The following is a 15066-nucleotide window of genomic DNA, read 5'->3' as shown; positions in this document are numbered from 1 at the left end:
CTGGAAAAGAAGGTGTATTCTCCTCTGGACCTCCCCCAGACCTCCTCTGGCCGTCCTTCGATCCTCCTCTCGACCTCCTCTAGTCCTCCTCCGGTCCTCTCTGGACCTCCTCTGGTCCTCCTCTGGGTCTTCTTTGGCCTCATTTTGGGCCCCCTCCGGTCGTCTTCTGGTCCTCCTCCTGTCCTCCACTGCCCCTCTTCTGGTCCTCCCTTGGTCCACTGCATGACGTCCTGTCCGCCGGCGGTGGTGCATTCGGGGCCTCCGGTCCGGGACGGAATGTAGCACTCCCTTCGTGTCGCATCGAGTCCGGGTTTCCCGGATGTTCGGCGTTCTGCGGCTGCGCGCAGCTCGTGCGCCATCTCCGGATAGGCGGTTGTCATGGTTACCCAGGTCACATGCGTGGGTTTCTCGAAGCGATAGAGGATGCTCGGACCTCACGTCCAGAGCCATTTTCATCCGGGAAAAGGCGACCGTCCTCCGCAGCCCCCGCCCCCCGTCCCGATCTCCCGGGCTTCGGATCTTCTGGTCCCCGCAGCAGGCTCCTCCGCCCCCCCACCGCCGCACACAGGGATGAGTATAGAAATCCCTGAGGGACTGACGGAGCTGCTGCAGAGCTTTACAGTGGAGGTGCTGAGGAAGCGGCCCGTGGACCTGCTCGACTTCGCCCTCGAGCATTTCACCCAGCTGCGGGAGCGGAGCCGCTGCGACCCCCGGGGGGCCCTCGCCGGGGCCAGGGCCGCCAAGGCCGTCAACTTCCTGGACGAGGCCATGCAGATCGACTCGGAGGACGGAGACGAGGAAGACGACGACGAAGAGGAGTTCGCAGGTGAGCGCGCGCGCGCGTGACACCCTTCATAGTCTTCACGTATGCCCCCCCCTCCGCCGCCGGAGCGCCGCCACCCGCAGCCTCCGCCGGTCGCCATCCATAGCCACACCGGAGCCGGCTCACCGGTCCTCCGTCGGTACCGACGCTGCACGTGACCGGGGTGGAACAGGGGACACAACCCGACCCCTCCCACGTCCGGTTTTCTGAGGATGAGGAGGGCGGGGAGGATGAGGCGCTCCTCCTCGGCCTGGTTGAAAGATGGGCGCTACCACAGCAACCCGGGCCTCGAACCGGCAACCCGACAAACAAATACTATAGTACTTGTAGTCCATGCAGCAGGTGAGAGGAGACCTCTCTGAAGCTCTGCTGAGCCTCTGAGCCAAGAGACTTCTCCAGGAGGTGTCTGCTGTGAAAGCTGTCGGATAAGAACGTGCTTCTTCTGTGTCTCCACAGCCCCGGTGATCAACAGATTCATCAGAAGAGCTTCAGGTGAGTGGACCTCCTTCCGTCCAGTGCTGCTTCCAGCAGTTGGAACCCTCTGTTCAGCGTCACTCTAGTGTTTGACAGTCAGACGTCACCTGACCTCCTGAGCAAACGCTCATCTCCATCTGTCTGCTCTCCACTGCCTCAATAGTTTGTCACTGTTCAGGACACACACACACACACACACACACACACACACACACACACACACACACACACACACACACACACACACACCGTCCCTGCAGTTAATCAGATGTCGGAGGAGCTCCAGGATCAGCGGTGCCGAGTGTTTGACTCTGAGTGGACAAAGGATAACTGATTGAATACACTCTCGATCACCACGGAGACGCAGGACATGAACTTCCTTTGGTGCTTAAGGACACCTCATCAGGCCAGGGCAGGTGGTTCAGGCAAAGCAAAGGAATTTACCCCAAACTCCATTTTTCAGAGGAAGAAGACAAAGGAGCTGAGAGGAGATCTAAGGGTTTGAGGGGAACCAGCCTGGTGACACAGGAAGGAACCAGGAAGAAGACCAGCAATGAGCAGAAACCCACCTGGAAGGAGGGTTTCTGCAAAGGAGGAACACAAACGACAGCAGCAGGTTCTGGGCTGAGACTATTTCCTGGAAGACGGGAACAACTGCCCTTCAGGAGAGCCTCATATCTGGAGCACTTTGGTGGTCTTCACCTGGAGATGGCAGGAGATAAAAGTGGCAGATCAACTGATCAACTGCCGCTGATACCGACCCCATATCTGATATCGATCAATATGCCGTCTGCTATCGATTCATGTATTATCCAGCTGATTTGAGGTCGGTGTATTGATGGTCAGTGAACGTCTCACAGGGTTCCTCAGTCAGACTGTGGGAGCAGAGCCTCAGGACCCAAGCTGCCCCTGTCTGACCTTGTGTGTGTGTGTGTGTGTGTGTGTGTGTCACAGTGTGTGCCGAGGCCTTCAACCCTGATGAAGAGGAGGAGGACAAAGAGCCGCAGGTACGTTCTTCTGCCGCCGACATTTGTTCCCATCATGCTCAGTCTGACAACTGTCTGTCACACAGGTCACTCAGCCCAAGACCGACGAGCAGAGGCACAGACTGCAGGAGGCCTGCAGGGACATCCTGCTCTTCAAGAACCTGGACCCGGTGGGTGGATTATCTAGAAGGTCTTCGTCATCTCAGAGTCCTGTTCCGACATCCCTTCGACAACCCGGGGAGAATCTCACCCGAGGCAGCAGACCAGAGCTGCAGAGACCTCACCTGTGCAGACCAGACCTTTGCCGACTAGACCAGACCTTTGCAGATTGGACCAGCCCAGACCTGTGCAGACCAGACCCGACCTGTGCACCGTGCATGAGATGATGAGTATCTTCCGATTTCTGGAGGTTCTTGTTTCCTCTCACTGTAGGAGGAGATGTCCCAGGTGCTGGACGCCATGTTTGAGAAGATCTGTACGGAGGGGGAGCACATCATTGATCAAGACGATGACGGGGACAATTTCTATGTCATTGAGAGGTGACCCATCTGCCCAGTTCTGACAGGCCCGCAAACATCTGCCTGAAGATCCAAGAGCATTGATATCACCCGTTCTTCTCCAGTGGAACCTTCAGCATTTTCATGAAGGTGGACGGTGTGGAGAAGCTGGTTGGTTGCTATGACAACCGAGGCAGCTTCGGAGAGCTGGCCCTGATGTACAACACGCCCAGGGCAGCGACCATCGTGGCCGACCTGCCCGGAGCCCTCTGGTGCCTGGTGAGTAGACCAGCAGCTCTCTGCCTTCAGACTCAACCCGCTGTGCCAGAGGTGGAGGTGGATATTCAGCTGCTGGTTCATGGATGTGGGGCCGCTGAAGGTGCTGCTGAAGCTGGAGAGTTAAAGATCCACTATCCAAATGTTCCTGAGGCTTTTTAGACCAACATATCACTGAGCACGAGTGCGGGAGAAAAGGATAACATTGACCAGAGGGATAGGAAAGGTGGAGAAAACAGAGGTGAGAGCTGCCATGTTGTCCAGCTTGGACAGGAGAAGACAGGAGGCAGCTGAAATGATGATGTGGATGTTCCTCTTTGGAGCATGTGAGGAGGATGGAGAGGGTCAGGATTGAGTCCATCAGAGGGACAGCACACAGTACATGTTCTGGAGATAAAGTCACACTGATGTGGTTTGGACATGGACAGGAGAGGGAGATGGAGAAAGTCTGGGGAGAAGGATGGTGAGGTCAGAGCTGCAAACAGGAGGTCTGGAGGAAGACCAGAGAGGAGCTTCATGGGTGGTGGGAGAGACAACAGGAAGATGGTTGGTGTGAGAGTAGAAGGTGAGATGGAGGCAGGTGATTGGCTGAGGGCCCAAAAGGGAGCGGCTGACAGGGAACCTTCAGAACACCTGAGATATTATAACTCATCTTTAACAGTAGAAGAATAGTATGCTCTATTCTTAGGGTCTCCTGGTCTGTGGACGTGGAGTGTGATCTTTGTCACTCTGTTGGAATGTCAGGGGGAGGATTTAAGTATTGCCTATCTGAGGACAACCAAAAGCTGAGATGATGCTTCCAAGTGAACTGGAGGTTTCCAGGCTAGAGCCTCCTCTCTGGATACCGTGGTAGCAGCACACCTCCTGCCACTGCCCTTAGGAACCTCCTCCTGGTTGCTCCTTGGCCTTGTCAGGACAGAGACCCTTAGGCGGCCCTGAGACCCCGTCCGGGGGTACGTGTTTCTTTCAGGATCGTCTGACCTTTAGGAGGATCATCGTAAAGAACAACGCCAAGAAGAGGAGGCTGTACGAGGCCTTCATGGAGACGCTGCCCCTGCTGACGTCACTGGAGGTAACCAGCAATCCATTTCTCCTGGGGGGTCAGCAGCATCTGAGCTGCGTGGTCACCCACAGTACTGTGATCCACAGCTGTCAGAGAGGATGAAAGTGGTAGATGTGATCTCCACCAAAGTCTACAGCGACACCCAGCAGATCATCGCCCAGGTGATGAATCCTTTCATCCGCTGCCCTTCATTTCCTCAGCTCCTTTTCATTGGCCACCGTTGACATCCTCAGCCGTGATGACCCTTCTCCTGTGCTCCTCAGGGGGACTTGGCCGACTGCTTCTACATCGTGGAGTCTGGCCAAGTGAGAATCACCATGAGGAGAAGCAGGGTAAGCCTGGCGGTAATCGATTACAGACGACATCGTACCGTTTTTCCTCATGCGTGCTTCCTGTCAGCAGACCAGGAAGGACTGGGAGGACGAGGAGGAGGTGGTGATCGCCACTTGCTCCAGAGGCCAGTACTTTGGAGAACTTGCTCTAGTAACCAATAGACCCAGGGCGGCCTCTGCCTTCGCGGTGGGAGGAGTCAAATGTCTGGGTAACCCCTCTTTCTTCATCTGTCTTCTCTGTGGTCTTCTCTGTGTCTCCACGGCTCCTCCTGGTCTCTGCATCTCCAGGTCAGGGCAAGGTGTCACGCTTTGTCCCAGCCGGGGATCACAGCGAATCTCTTTACTTCTCACTTTTATCTTGAGTCACATCTAAAGTCCACGTGAGTAGGGTGAGCTTCCAGAGGCTGCTCGGAAAGGACGCAGACCATCTGAGAATCTGTTGACGCCCGCTGGGTCCGATGGAGGTCCCGGTTGCGTGCAATGACCGCACAAAGGAGTGGTAGAGGAATGTCCCTAAGACGGGCTGGCAGAAGGTGCTCAACTCAGATGCTTGTTAGACGTGTCTGCTGCGGGTGTTTCTCCTCACACTTTGAATAACCTTCTCCAGTCTTGTCATTACAGTGTTTTGAGGACAGGCGGATCTTTTTGTCTCCAGGCTCTGGTCTGACTCTTGTCTCCTCTGGTCTGTCAGTCATGGATGTTCAAGCCTTTGAGAGACTGCTCGGGCCCTGCATGGACATCATGAAGAGAAATATAGCTAACTACGAGGAGCAGCTGGTCACCCTCTTTGGAAGCACTGAGATTGAGGAACAAAGTGCATGAGAAGAGACCCCAACACCACACCCAACCCCCCGCAGGACCAGGAGCTGGTGGAGGAGAGAGGCCCCAGAGTCACCTGGACAGTTCTTCTCCAGGGAATGTGAATTTCCCCTTGTGTCTGGCGGTTAAGTCGGGTGGGAGATGTTTGAGACCTTTGCTACAGAGTGTTAGGAATCATGTGAATTCAGCCAAAGCTGAGCTGCTCTTAGCTGTTTGACTTCGACCCCTCCACCTTCTCCACCCTCCACCCTCCACCATGTGAGTGTACCTTCGAGCTGTCGATGTGGGACTGTTTGTATTTTGGCCACTCTTCTTCTCCCTCACTGTTCTCCCAGAGTCTCCGTCATAGCAGAAGAACTTCTTTAACTGATTTTGCGAAGCTACAGCTTGGGGGGTGGCAGTGGTGGAGGAGAGCCCGTCTGCCCCAAGGAGGACCCGGTCAACCTCTGGTCCCTTCCTACTGTAGACTCAGCCTTTCTCTAGCGGACGGTGGCGTCAGTCCCACGAGGACCTGCTTAGGGGAAACGGGAAATGTTGTGGCTGGCGGCCTCATGCCAGCTGTTCTCCGGATGGAGGGTAGTTCTGTAAGAACAAACAGAGCTGCAGGATTTGAGCCCGAGTTCTCTGTACTCTCTTCAGACTTGCCTGGACCTTTCGCCGTCTCCTCCTGGGCTGAAGCTCTTAGGACGTCTGATCCATTTTCTTGTTTCAATGTACAAGACAAGTCCCAGTGTTTGGTGCCAGCAAGCACCTGCCGAACCAGGATCAACACCCACCCATGCAGTCTAGCTCTGCCCATGGCTGACCCCCAAGCCAGAACCTCCACCACAGTCTTCTGTTTCCCTCTGTGGTCCACTGCAGCTTGTTTGATAGATATTGATGCTGGTTCTCTTCCCACCCTCGTGTAGGTAGTCGTGCAGGTAGTCATGCGGGTAGTCGGGCAGGTCGCTCCAGCGGTGGCCCCTCAAGTCTGTTTCACTTTTCATGTCAATAAAGGGCATTTTTATATTTCTGTGCAGCAGCATTGCCTTGACAACCACAGCTCACCATCTCTGACACTCACTCACCTCGATGGATGGATGATTTTTTTAACTTTATTAATTGGAGTTCATTCTGGGGGAGAGGGGCAGAGGTGGGAGGTCTGTAACTGGGTCAGGGTCTGAGACAGGAGTCAGGATCAGGATGAGGCTTAGGACCAGGACCAGGATCATGATCGGGATTAGGATCAGGATGAGACTAAGAGTTGGAACCTGGATCAGAGTCAGGTTCAAAGACAGAGTCAAGACCAGGACCAGCACCAAGACCTGGACCAGGATCCTCGGGACTTGTTGCAGCAGCGGATCCCCCTGTATTGTTCTCCTTGCTGCCAATCATCTGCGCTGCAAATAACAGGCGTGCACTTTCGTCCAATCAAACTTTGATCAACACATGAAGCCCCGCCTTCCACATTCTTTTTGAGGGCATGGGCCAATCGGATGAGGGTGTTGTGCTTAGTGACGTGCGTACGAACCAATCGGAGCCGCCGCCTAGGACTTTTCCCTCCCAGCCCTGGTGTGAAAGCCAGAATTTCTTCATGGCGACAGGTTTGGTAAGTGACTTCTTTCCCTTCTACGGGAATCAAAGCAGCTTCCGCGGTTCGGACTCGCCGTGCGAGTCCACGGCGCTGAGAGGGTCCGAACCTAGACCCGGTCAAGGCTGTCAGCCACCCGTTCGGCCGCCGAACGACGTTTGACGGTCGACCGTTTTCCTCCCTGACGGCCGTTGTTTTGATGCTAACAAAATCCGCCAGCCGTTCGTCGTTCGGGTCTGGAGGGCCCTCCGGGGGAAAACGACCCGCCATTGGGGGTGTTCGGGGCCCCGCTAGACCATCCGGGCGGGGACCGTCGAGTCCCCACTTGTTGACAGTCTTTGTTTACAGTCTGAGCCGCGGAGCTCCGCCGCGGGAGGCCCGGGAGGGAGGCCCCGGAGCCAGAGACCCCCGGAGCCGGACACCCCCGAGCGAGCACCCCCGGAACCGGACACCCCCCGAGCGAGCACCCCCGCAACCGGAAAACCCCCGGGACCGTCCGTCCGCCAGTCCGCCGCGGCCTCTACTCGTCCGTGCGTGAGGCGCAGGCTCGCCCCGTTCACTCTCTGCTGCGGTCTATCCGTGCGCGTCTCTGAGTTTAAGGACGGGGCTGACGCTCCATGTCCGCGTCCAGTCCGCGGGGGGGAGCCGACGGACCCCACTCGGTGCCCGGCCGGACTCCGGACACCCGGGCCCCGGTCGCCCCCCCCCCCCTGCAGGTCCCAGGGGCGTCCCCGGTTTCTGGTCCCAGGGCCGCGCGGATAGAGACCCTCGGTAGCTATTCTCCGCGGCTACGCAGTTACGAATGAATGAGCGCTGGAGCGCATGCGCGATCTGTCCCAGTTTGTAAACAAGGCCTCCACGCAGCGGTCACGTGACCGTGGGCCGCAGACAAAGGAGATGTCCATTGAGGTCTTTAGCCGTCCAGGACTTGGTGAATTCTTGTCGAAATCTTTTCATGGAAACTGAACTTACCTGTCTCCCCTTTAAGAGTCTCGTTCTGTCATTTGGGAGGCTTCTTCAGCTCCAATGGACAGCTAGAGTTTTCTGTTGATATCGACCAGGGCCGGGCTGGTCTGAACTGAGATAGGTTGTTATGTTTAGGTTCTCCTCTACTGCGCCTCCACTTCCTCCTCTCGCCTCAGAAGTGTAGATGCTTATCTGCTGCAGGAGTAACAAGTTGTGTGTTCTGGTTTTGCCTGGAGCAGCTAATGTGGCAGCAGATGAGGATGGAAGCCGAGTGAAGGTCCTGCAGACAGGAGAGCTGTCAGAATGGACGAGGCCTACGACCCTCTGAAGTGCAACGAGGACCTGCCCTCCTCTCCTGGTTGCCACATGGATTACGGTAAAACACCTGGCGTTCGTGCGGAGCAGGTCGGAGCGCTCCTCCCTGCACATGCTCATTGCTGGTCTTCTTGGCTATGGTGAAGATGACATGCCAGAGCTGCAGGAGGTGGAGGAGGACCAGAGGTCTCCGGGGCTGTTCCAGGTCGGCGCAGGAGTCTCTCACCAGGAAGTGAGCTGCTCCTCCAGCACCAACTGGCTTGCTGAGCTGGCTAACATCGCCACCAGTCCCCAGAGCCCCTTGCTGAAGGCCGCGGTCCACAGGAGGTTTGTAGGAACAGTGGATGTGTGAAAAGAAAGCAGAGGAGCAGCGGCTGCGTGGCATGAATATTTGAAGAGCATTATGGTTGGTTATGGTGCTCATTGAGCCAGACATGACCGGTGCCGTCGGTCTACAGGTCTTACCAGGACATCCCATGTTCATTGCCTTATGTGTCTGCAGATCATCTCCGGTCCACATCTTCGGCACCAGCAACAGTTTACATTCCTACGCCCGCCCGCCGCTGGCCAGCAGTGCCCCCAACCCCTCGAGGAGCCACCTCAGGGAGCGCAGGCGCGTCAGGGTAGGTGGAGATTGCCGCCTCTTGTCTCCGACGTTCATTTTGAGTTAACAAGGTCCTGATGTTTGCTTCTCCACCCCAGGCAAGCAGTGAATCCGAATCTGGAGTATTCTCGATGTCCTCCTCCTTCTCTGATGACGAGGACATGGCCTGGTCTCACACTTGGCCCTCCACCGCCTGGCATTGCTTCCTGAAAGGTTTGTCCCTCCTCCCACACTCACAGTGCCTCAGTGCATGGAAGCCAGGTAGAACAGCAGTCCCAACGCTGAAGAGCTGAGACTTGAGTCAAGAAGGCTCCACTAACATGAAGACAATTAAAGCTAGAGAAAAGGGCTTCTCTGCTGCAATCAAATACACTACGAAAAGTTGAAGTAGACAAAGTGAAAACGTGAAATGTCTCCATCAGTAGGTCCAGCTGCAGTCTGTGGTCCTTTCTTCATGTAATGAATGAATGTGTCACAGTGCGCTATAGCAGAATGTACTCTCAAAGATGTCCGTTCATCTTCATTCATTCCTCTTGTTGGGAGGAAATCCTAACCCCCAGTGCCCAAAGTGGAACACTGCACCCTTCTCCAGTTCATCTGTGCCCTTTGACCTCCAGGAACTCGCCTTCGCTTCCATCGAGGTCCCAACGTGGAGTGGCAGGAAGCAGATGAACTCGGGGACTCGGACGACGACTGGGACGATGATACGATGATGCCATCTTCATCTTCATTGAAGGTCAGCAAACAGGAAATCCAGGGTGGTCCTTCAGCCTGGAGGCGGTGGAAGTCTTTACTGCGAAGGTGCACCTGAGGTCCTCTGTTACAGAGGCAGGCAGGTCCAGGTCACCATTGTGTGTGTGTGTGTGGTTGAGAATTAGCAGAGGTGTGTACTGGGAGAGCAAAGCATGTCCTGACATGTCCACCTGCTTGCAGAGGTTCGGTTCGGACGGGCTGAAGCTGGTGAACCATGAGGAGACAGTGTCCTTCGGTCAGGCCGTCCTCAAACTGACCTTTGACCCCGGCTTGCCAGACGATGGCCTCCTTACAGCCGAGTGCCGACTGGACCACCCGTTTCTGGTCAGAAATAAAGGTACGTAGTCTGAAGAGGCACTTCAGATTGGTTAGACGGTTCCTCAGGAGAACCTGTGTCCCCTCTCCCTGGTCTGGTGCACAGAGACTCGGGAGTCATTAAGACCTGCCTCCCAAAACTCCAGAAATGTATCATTTCAGCCTTAAAGGCATTTCAGCGCCCTCCAGTGGCAACCTCCATACCTGTATCAGTTTCATTGTTAAGGGGAAGATCTTCATTGATGCTTCTTCTGCAGGCTGGTCCTCCTTCTACCCTAGCCTTACTGTGGTGCACCACGGCATTCCCTGCTACGAGATGCAGCTTGGTGACATTTGCCTGCCGCCTAACCACCCTGATGCCATTAACTGCGACGACTCAGTGGTCTTTGATACGTTCAGGAGGTACCGACTACTCTTCCGTCTCCACATGCAGGATTTCATAGGACATAGACCTGCGCAAACATAGAAACATGGTCCTGACATCTGAGGAGCTCTGCTCACGTCTCGTGTCTGATGCCTGACCTCCTCGGCCAGTCAGAACTGAGGAGGATGAAGGTCAACCATGTCGAGCATGAATGCGTGTCCAGTTGCTATGATTTGGCTGATGTCATGGCGCCGGACCTCGGCGCCTGCCATGAGAACAGGAAGTGACCTCTGTCCATGTCTGTGCCACAGCTATGACTTCACACCCCTGGACTCGTCAGCGGTCTACGTCCTCAGCAGTATGGCCCGACAGCGCAGGACCTCCCTGTCCAGCAGCGGCGCCGTCAGTTTGGACTGCGACAAGCTGGAGCGCTCAGGCTCACCGCAGGCTGTGGCTGGCAGGTCGGGCCGCGGGCATGCCTTGGGGGCTGGCGCCAGCGGGGCCACACCCACTAAGTGCAAACGGCCCATGAATGCTTTTATGCTGTTCGCCAAGAAGTACAGAGTGGAGTACACGCAGATGTACCCGGGCAAGGACAACAGGTCAGAACACAATGTATTGCACCTTCATACATCCAGCCTGTAAGGAACAAACACACATGAAGATGCTGCCAATTTAAGCAAAGTGAAGGTCTGGAGCTGCTGGGCCACCTCTGGTAGGAGGCTCCTCAGCTAAGTAAGACCAACTTGGCTTCTGTGGTGTTTGGCAGGGCAGGTCTTCAGGGTCTTTCCTGTAGAGCAGATTCAAGACCAGTTAGGACCTCTGGCATGTCAAATTGTGGAATCTGTTCTGTGTTCTGAAGGAGCTGTGGTTTCTCTGAGGAGGTTCAAGAAGGCAGAGAGCCATAACCTCTTGAAAGGGTCACCGTTGCTCTTGTGCTGCGGTGGATCTTCAGGGAGGCGAGAGGAGGGTCTGCTCTCTAATCTGATGGAGTCAGACGTCCTTCCTCAGTCCCACAGCAATCTCCTGTCAGGTTCTTGCTTCCAGTGTGTTTGAGTTTGACACAAGTCACCAGCTGGGAAGCAGGACCTGTTCAACTTTGACAGAACATTTCAGCCAATTACCTCCTTCTATGGAGGTCATGTGACCGCCACAACAGGACAATCCAATTGGAGGCAGAAGAGTCCCAGTGGGCGGTGTGTGTGTGTCTGTGTGTTTGTGTGTGCACGTGTGTGTGTTACTGAGACCATGGAGGAGGAGAATAAGTGGATGTGTTCTTAAGGTCGTCTGTCTCTCTCAATGGGAATCTGCTTCTTCTCCAAATGTTGAAGGAGTTAGAAGATGTGAAGCAACAATCTCCGGATTTACCCGTTCGCAACACAGGGAGGGTGAACGTCCCTCAGCTCTGTGACCGTTGCCTAGCAACAGGACAGACCTGAGGTATGGAATGCAAGCCTTGCAGCCCCCCCTCTGGCCGAGGACCAGCCTGGAGCTCCTCCTCCTCCTCCTCTGTGTTGACCCTCCGGCCAGGAGAGCACCCATCTCGAGTTTGTGTAAACTCCGGAACCGGCTGAGGAACATCAGGCGCCGTCCATCTCTGTGTAGCTAAAGGTCATCATCAGAGTGCTGGACCCTGCTGGTCCACTCCTCAGGTTTTGGATGAGGAACGTAGATGTCGACAGACTGGCTTTGAGGGCGGTGTTGTGCAGGAGGTAGAGCAAACCCAGCATTCCTGGTTTGATTCCTGGCTCCTCCCATTGTGTCGAGGTGTTGTTGAGCAAGACACTTAACCCCTAACTGCTCCCCTGGTGCTGGTGGACCAGCAGCCCACTGCTCATGCCCATTCATTATGGGTTCATTGCAGAGAACGAATTTCCCCACAGGGATTAATAAAGGAAAAATTATTATTTAACTCACATTTGGAACTATTGGCTGAGCTTCCCTGGATTGGAGCTGAAGGTGACCGTCAGAGACACAATGAGGCACTTCAGATGTTAGTATTGTTGGACAGGTGGATGAGTAGGTCGCTCAACAGACACAAGGACAGCATGTTGTTTCATGCAGTTCAGAGTAACAGACACATCAGTGACCTCTGACCCTGAGCTGTTGAGGTTTTTCTGCAGAGCCATCAGCGTCATCCTAGGTGACAAGTGGAAGAAAATGAAGAGCGAGGAGCGGAGGATGTACACCCTGGAGGCCAAGGCTCTGGCGGAGGAGCAGAAGAGGCTCAACCCGGACTGCTGGAAGCGTAAAAGAACAAACTCTGTAAGAAGCTGCATTGCAGAGCGCCGTCAGCCTGGTGCGGCACCACTTTGGTCACCCAGTACCTTCTTTCCGCATCTCCACAGGGTTCCCAGCAGACCTAGAGTGGCTGGGCCTGAGGTCCCACCCACAGAGGTGCCGGAGCAGATGGAGGACGGCTCTGCGCTCTCAGACTCCGGAGAACCAACTGTGATGCAGAGTTCTCCTGCGTTTGTGTCCAGGGAAGATGGAGGCCCCATTGAGAAGAACCATGAAACAAGCATGAAATGTAGTCACTAACAGCATTTATTGTCCTCTATGTAGACTGTAAAGGCCTGTATCCTCTGAGGCACAGGCTTCCCATTTATTTCAGGTTCTTTTATATGTGGCGGCGGTGCGCCGACAGCCTGTGGTGCTAAGCTCCGGTGCAGCAGGACACCCGGTCTCGCTCTTAGGTCACCCCGGGTTGACCTCAGAGAGACCTCGGCATGAGAGCAGGGGTGACCTCGGGGTGACCTCGGGGTGACCTGTGTCCATCTATCTTTGTAAAAAAGGGGATCTTTTTTTTGAGAACTCTGTTCCAGCAGTTCATGCTGACTATATTTGTAAGACTGAGTTCTCTATTTGGTAACCTTTCATACCTTTTATAATATAGTATATACTCCGATCTCCGGCCAACACTCTCTGATGAGGGCCCCCCAGGGCCCCCAGGGTCACTCAGTCACTGAACACCTCAGGCCTGCAGGCGTTCACTCCTTTTGCACTTTATATGAATACGTAGTGGAATTCTTCACAGCCATGGAGAAGCAGGGCTGCGGCTCTTGCGTCCGTCCTGACATTTAGCCATCCGACCGTGCTGTGGCCCCCCAGCTGCAGGGTTCCCAGGCAGGCTTCCCAGCACTTGACTGCTGGGGCCCCCCCGCCAGGGAACCTCATAGCCAGGGGCCCTCAGCCATGCTCAGGCCTGCTCCCCTCTTGAATTGTAAGTGCTATGTTGATAATGTACAGTTTGCCACCGGACAGCCGATTGCACAAACACCTTGTATCATATTATAAATACCTTTGAAGCCACTGCCACTGTGTCTCCTGACCCCTCTGAGTCCACCTTCTGGTCCTCTCTGTCCTCCTCCTCTTCTTGAACGTCTCAGTGTCCAACGCAGTTAGGGTGTGTCGTGTCTCCAGTGCCGCTGCAAGGAGTGCCCCGGGACCTTCTGCACCCTCAGCGCCTGGTCTTCCTCGGCTGGAGGTGAAAAGGGTCTGGAGAAGATATTAACTCCTTATCTCTGCCTTTGAACTGCAGACCATGTTCTCAAGGAGGATTCGGATTTGTTGCTTGTGGATAAACTCTCCACAAACTCTTCACGACTGGGTCGTGCTGCATGATGCATTCAGGAGCAGAGGAGGGGATGTCTCAGAACTGAGGTCTCCACCCCAGTGCCCAGAGTGCCAGGGTCCTAGGTGCTGTTTCCAGGTTCAGAGACGGGGCGCTTATGGCCAAGGGTCTTTGGAAGGTTCAAGCAGGAACCCCTCGTACTCGAGGAGATGGTCTGTGTTTTGTGGAAACAACATGTTGCTGCTTTTCCTCTTTGCATTTGATAAACGAGGAACCGACGCATGTCTAGAAGTTGTTTGACGTGGAATCATAGTCTGCTGATTTATATACCGGGGAAGTATTACTTCTCTGCGGTATGAATATCTGCAGGCCATGCTTCCCTCCAAATAGGAAGGCAGATTTTGACAGGGAGATTCATGGGCCTGCTCGGCTCATGAAATAATTATAATTGACACGATGACCGCCCCTCAAGTAGGAGCCTGCCAAGGAGGCAGGAGAGTCTGAACGTTTCACGTCTTCAGACCACAGACAGGACATTTGTAACCCTCGGTATCGGCAGACAGACGGCTGAGGAGGATCTGCACAAGCACCGTCATCATCGTCTTCATCGTCACCTTCTCTTGAGTATCAGAATCTGTCAGACCTTGACGGCTCCCAGCCCGGAGGTCTTCAGCTGTTCACTGGGAGGTAGTGGATTAGCTGCTGCACATGTTTCTACCTCATCTGAGCTTCTCCACCGGCAAACGGGATGAAGGAGTCTGACTGATGTGTGAAGGTCTGAACCCCCATTCAAACTGTAGATTAAAACAAGTTCAATGGATGTATGAATGAATTGATGAATGAATGAAGTACAGCAGCTCTGAGCTTTGAATGAGGCTGAGAAGAAAGAGCTGCTCCACAGTGACCAGGCAAAGCCCTACTCTGAATGGCTGGATGAGCTCCTCTGACAGCTGCTCCAGGAGGAATTAACTAAAGTAAACTCATTTTGGTTGAAGGTCTGATGAGCACCGGCTCGGTCCAGACTCCGAAAACTGCCCAGTACTCAGAGACTCACAACCTCCTGGAGGAGAAAGGAGGTCTGGAGTTCAGGAGTTGCTTGGTTTTCAAGATACAGACCCCGGTCGTCAGGCGGCAGCTATTCTTCCGATCTCAGAAGCCAGCCTGAAATGCCTACTCGTCCTCTTGGTATTCAGTCTCAGCTGCGTCCAAACTTGGTGAACTTCTCCACAGGCTTCCATGCTGTGTATAAGTCTCTCAGGTGTTCAGATGCCTTTATGAAGCAGACAGAAAAATGAAGACCTGCTTTTCTGCATATCCAAATGTTCTTCAGACATG

At 54.6% G+C, this 15066-nt stretch overlaps 2 protein-coding genes across 3 annotated transcripts; both read left to right on the top strand.

Annotated features, from left to right (window-relative positions):
• Nucleotides 1-322: 322 nt before the first annotated feature.
• On the top strand, nucleotides 323-6282 carry prkar2b (protein kinase, cAMP-dependent, regulatory, type II, beta). Of its 2 annotated transcripts, XM_086163721.1 has the most exons (11): nucleotides 324-826; nucleotides 1280-1315; nucleotides 2252-2304; nucleotides 2370-2453; nucleotides 2716-2822; nucleotides 2906-3059; nucleotides 4027-4128; nucleotides 4206-4280; nucleotides 4383-4451; nucleotides 4522-4660; nucleotides 5143-6282. In XM_086163721.1, the coding sequence occupies exons 1-11, from the start codon at nucleotides 424-426 to the stop codon at nucleotides 5271-5273; spliced, it is 1353 nt and encodes a 450-aa protein (XP_086019847.1). In that variant the 5' UTR covers nucleotides 324-423; the 3' UTR covers nucleotides 5274-6282. The 2 variants fall into 2 exon arrangements, with proteins under 2 accessions (XP_086019846.1, XP_086019847.1); XM_086163720.1 differs by lacking the exon at nucleotides 5143-6282 and having other exon boundaries at nucleotides 323-826; nucleotides 4522-4959.
• A 464-nt stretch (nucleotides 6283-6746) lies between these two features.
• Nucleotides 6747-13470, top strand: hbp1 (HMG-box transcription factor 1). Its single transcript, XM_086163722.1, has 11 exons — nucleotides 6747-6858; nucleotides 8046-8182; nucleotides 8268-8448; nucleotides 8624-8744; nucleotides 8824-8938; nucleotides 9343-9461; nucleotides 9659-9815; nucleotides 10051-10195; nucleotides 10469-10759; nucleotides 12281-12422; nucleotides 12506-13470. The coding sequence occupies exons 2-11, from the start codon at nucleotides 8110-8112 to the stop codon at nucleotides 12521-12523; spliced, it is 1362 nt and encodes a 453-aa protein (XP_086019848.1). The 5' UTR covers nucleotides 6747-6858; nucleotides 8046-8109; the 3' UTR covers nucleotides 12524-13470.
• The last annotated feature ends 1596 nt before the right edge of the window (nucleotides 13471-15066 follow it).

This window comes from Fistularia commersonii, chromosome 17 (genome assembly GCF_037954325.1).
Source record: "Fistularia commersonii isolate RoL2024-O1a breed Wild chromosome 17, RoL_Fcom_v1.0, whole genome shotgun sequence".
Taxonomy (NCBI): domain Eukaryota; kingdom Metazoa; phylum Chordata; class Actinopteri; order Syngnathiformes; family Fistulariidae; genus Fistularia; species Fistularia commersonii.
This window is presented reverse-complemented; position numbering and strand designations above follow the sequence as displayed.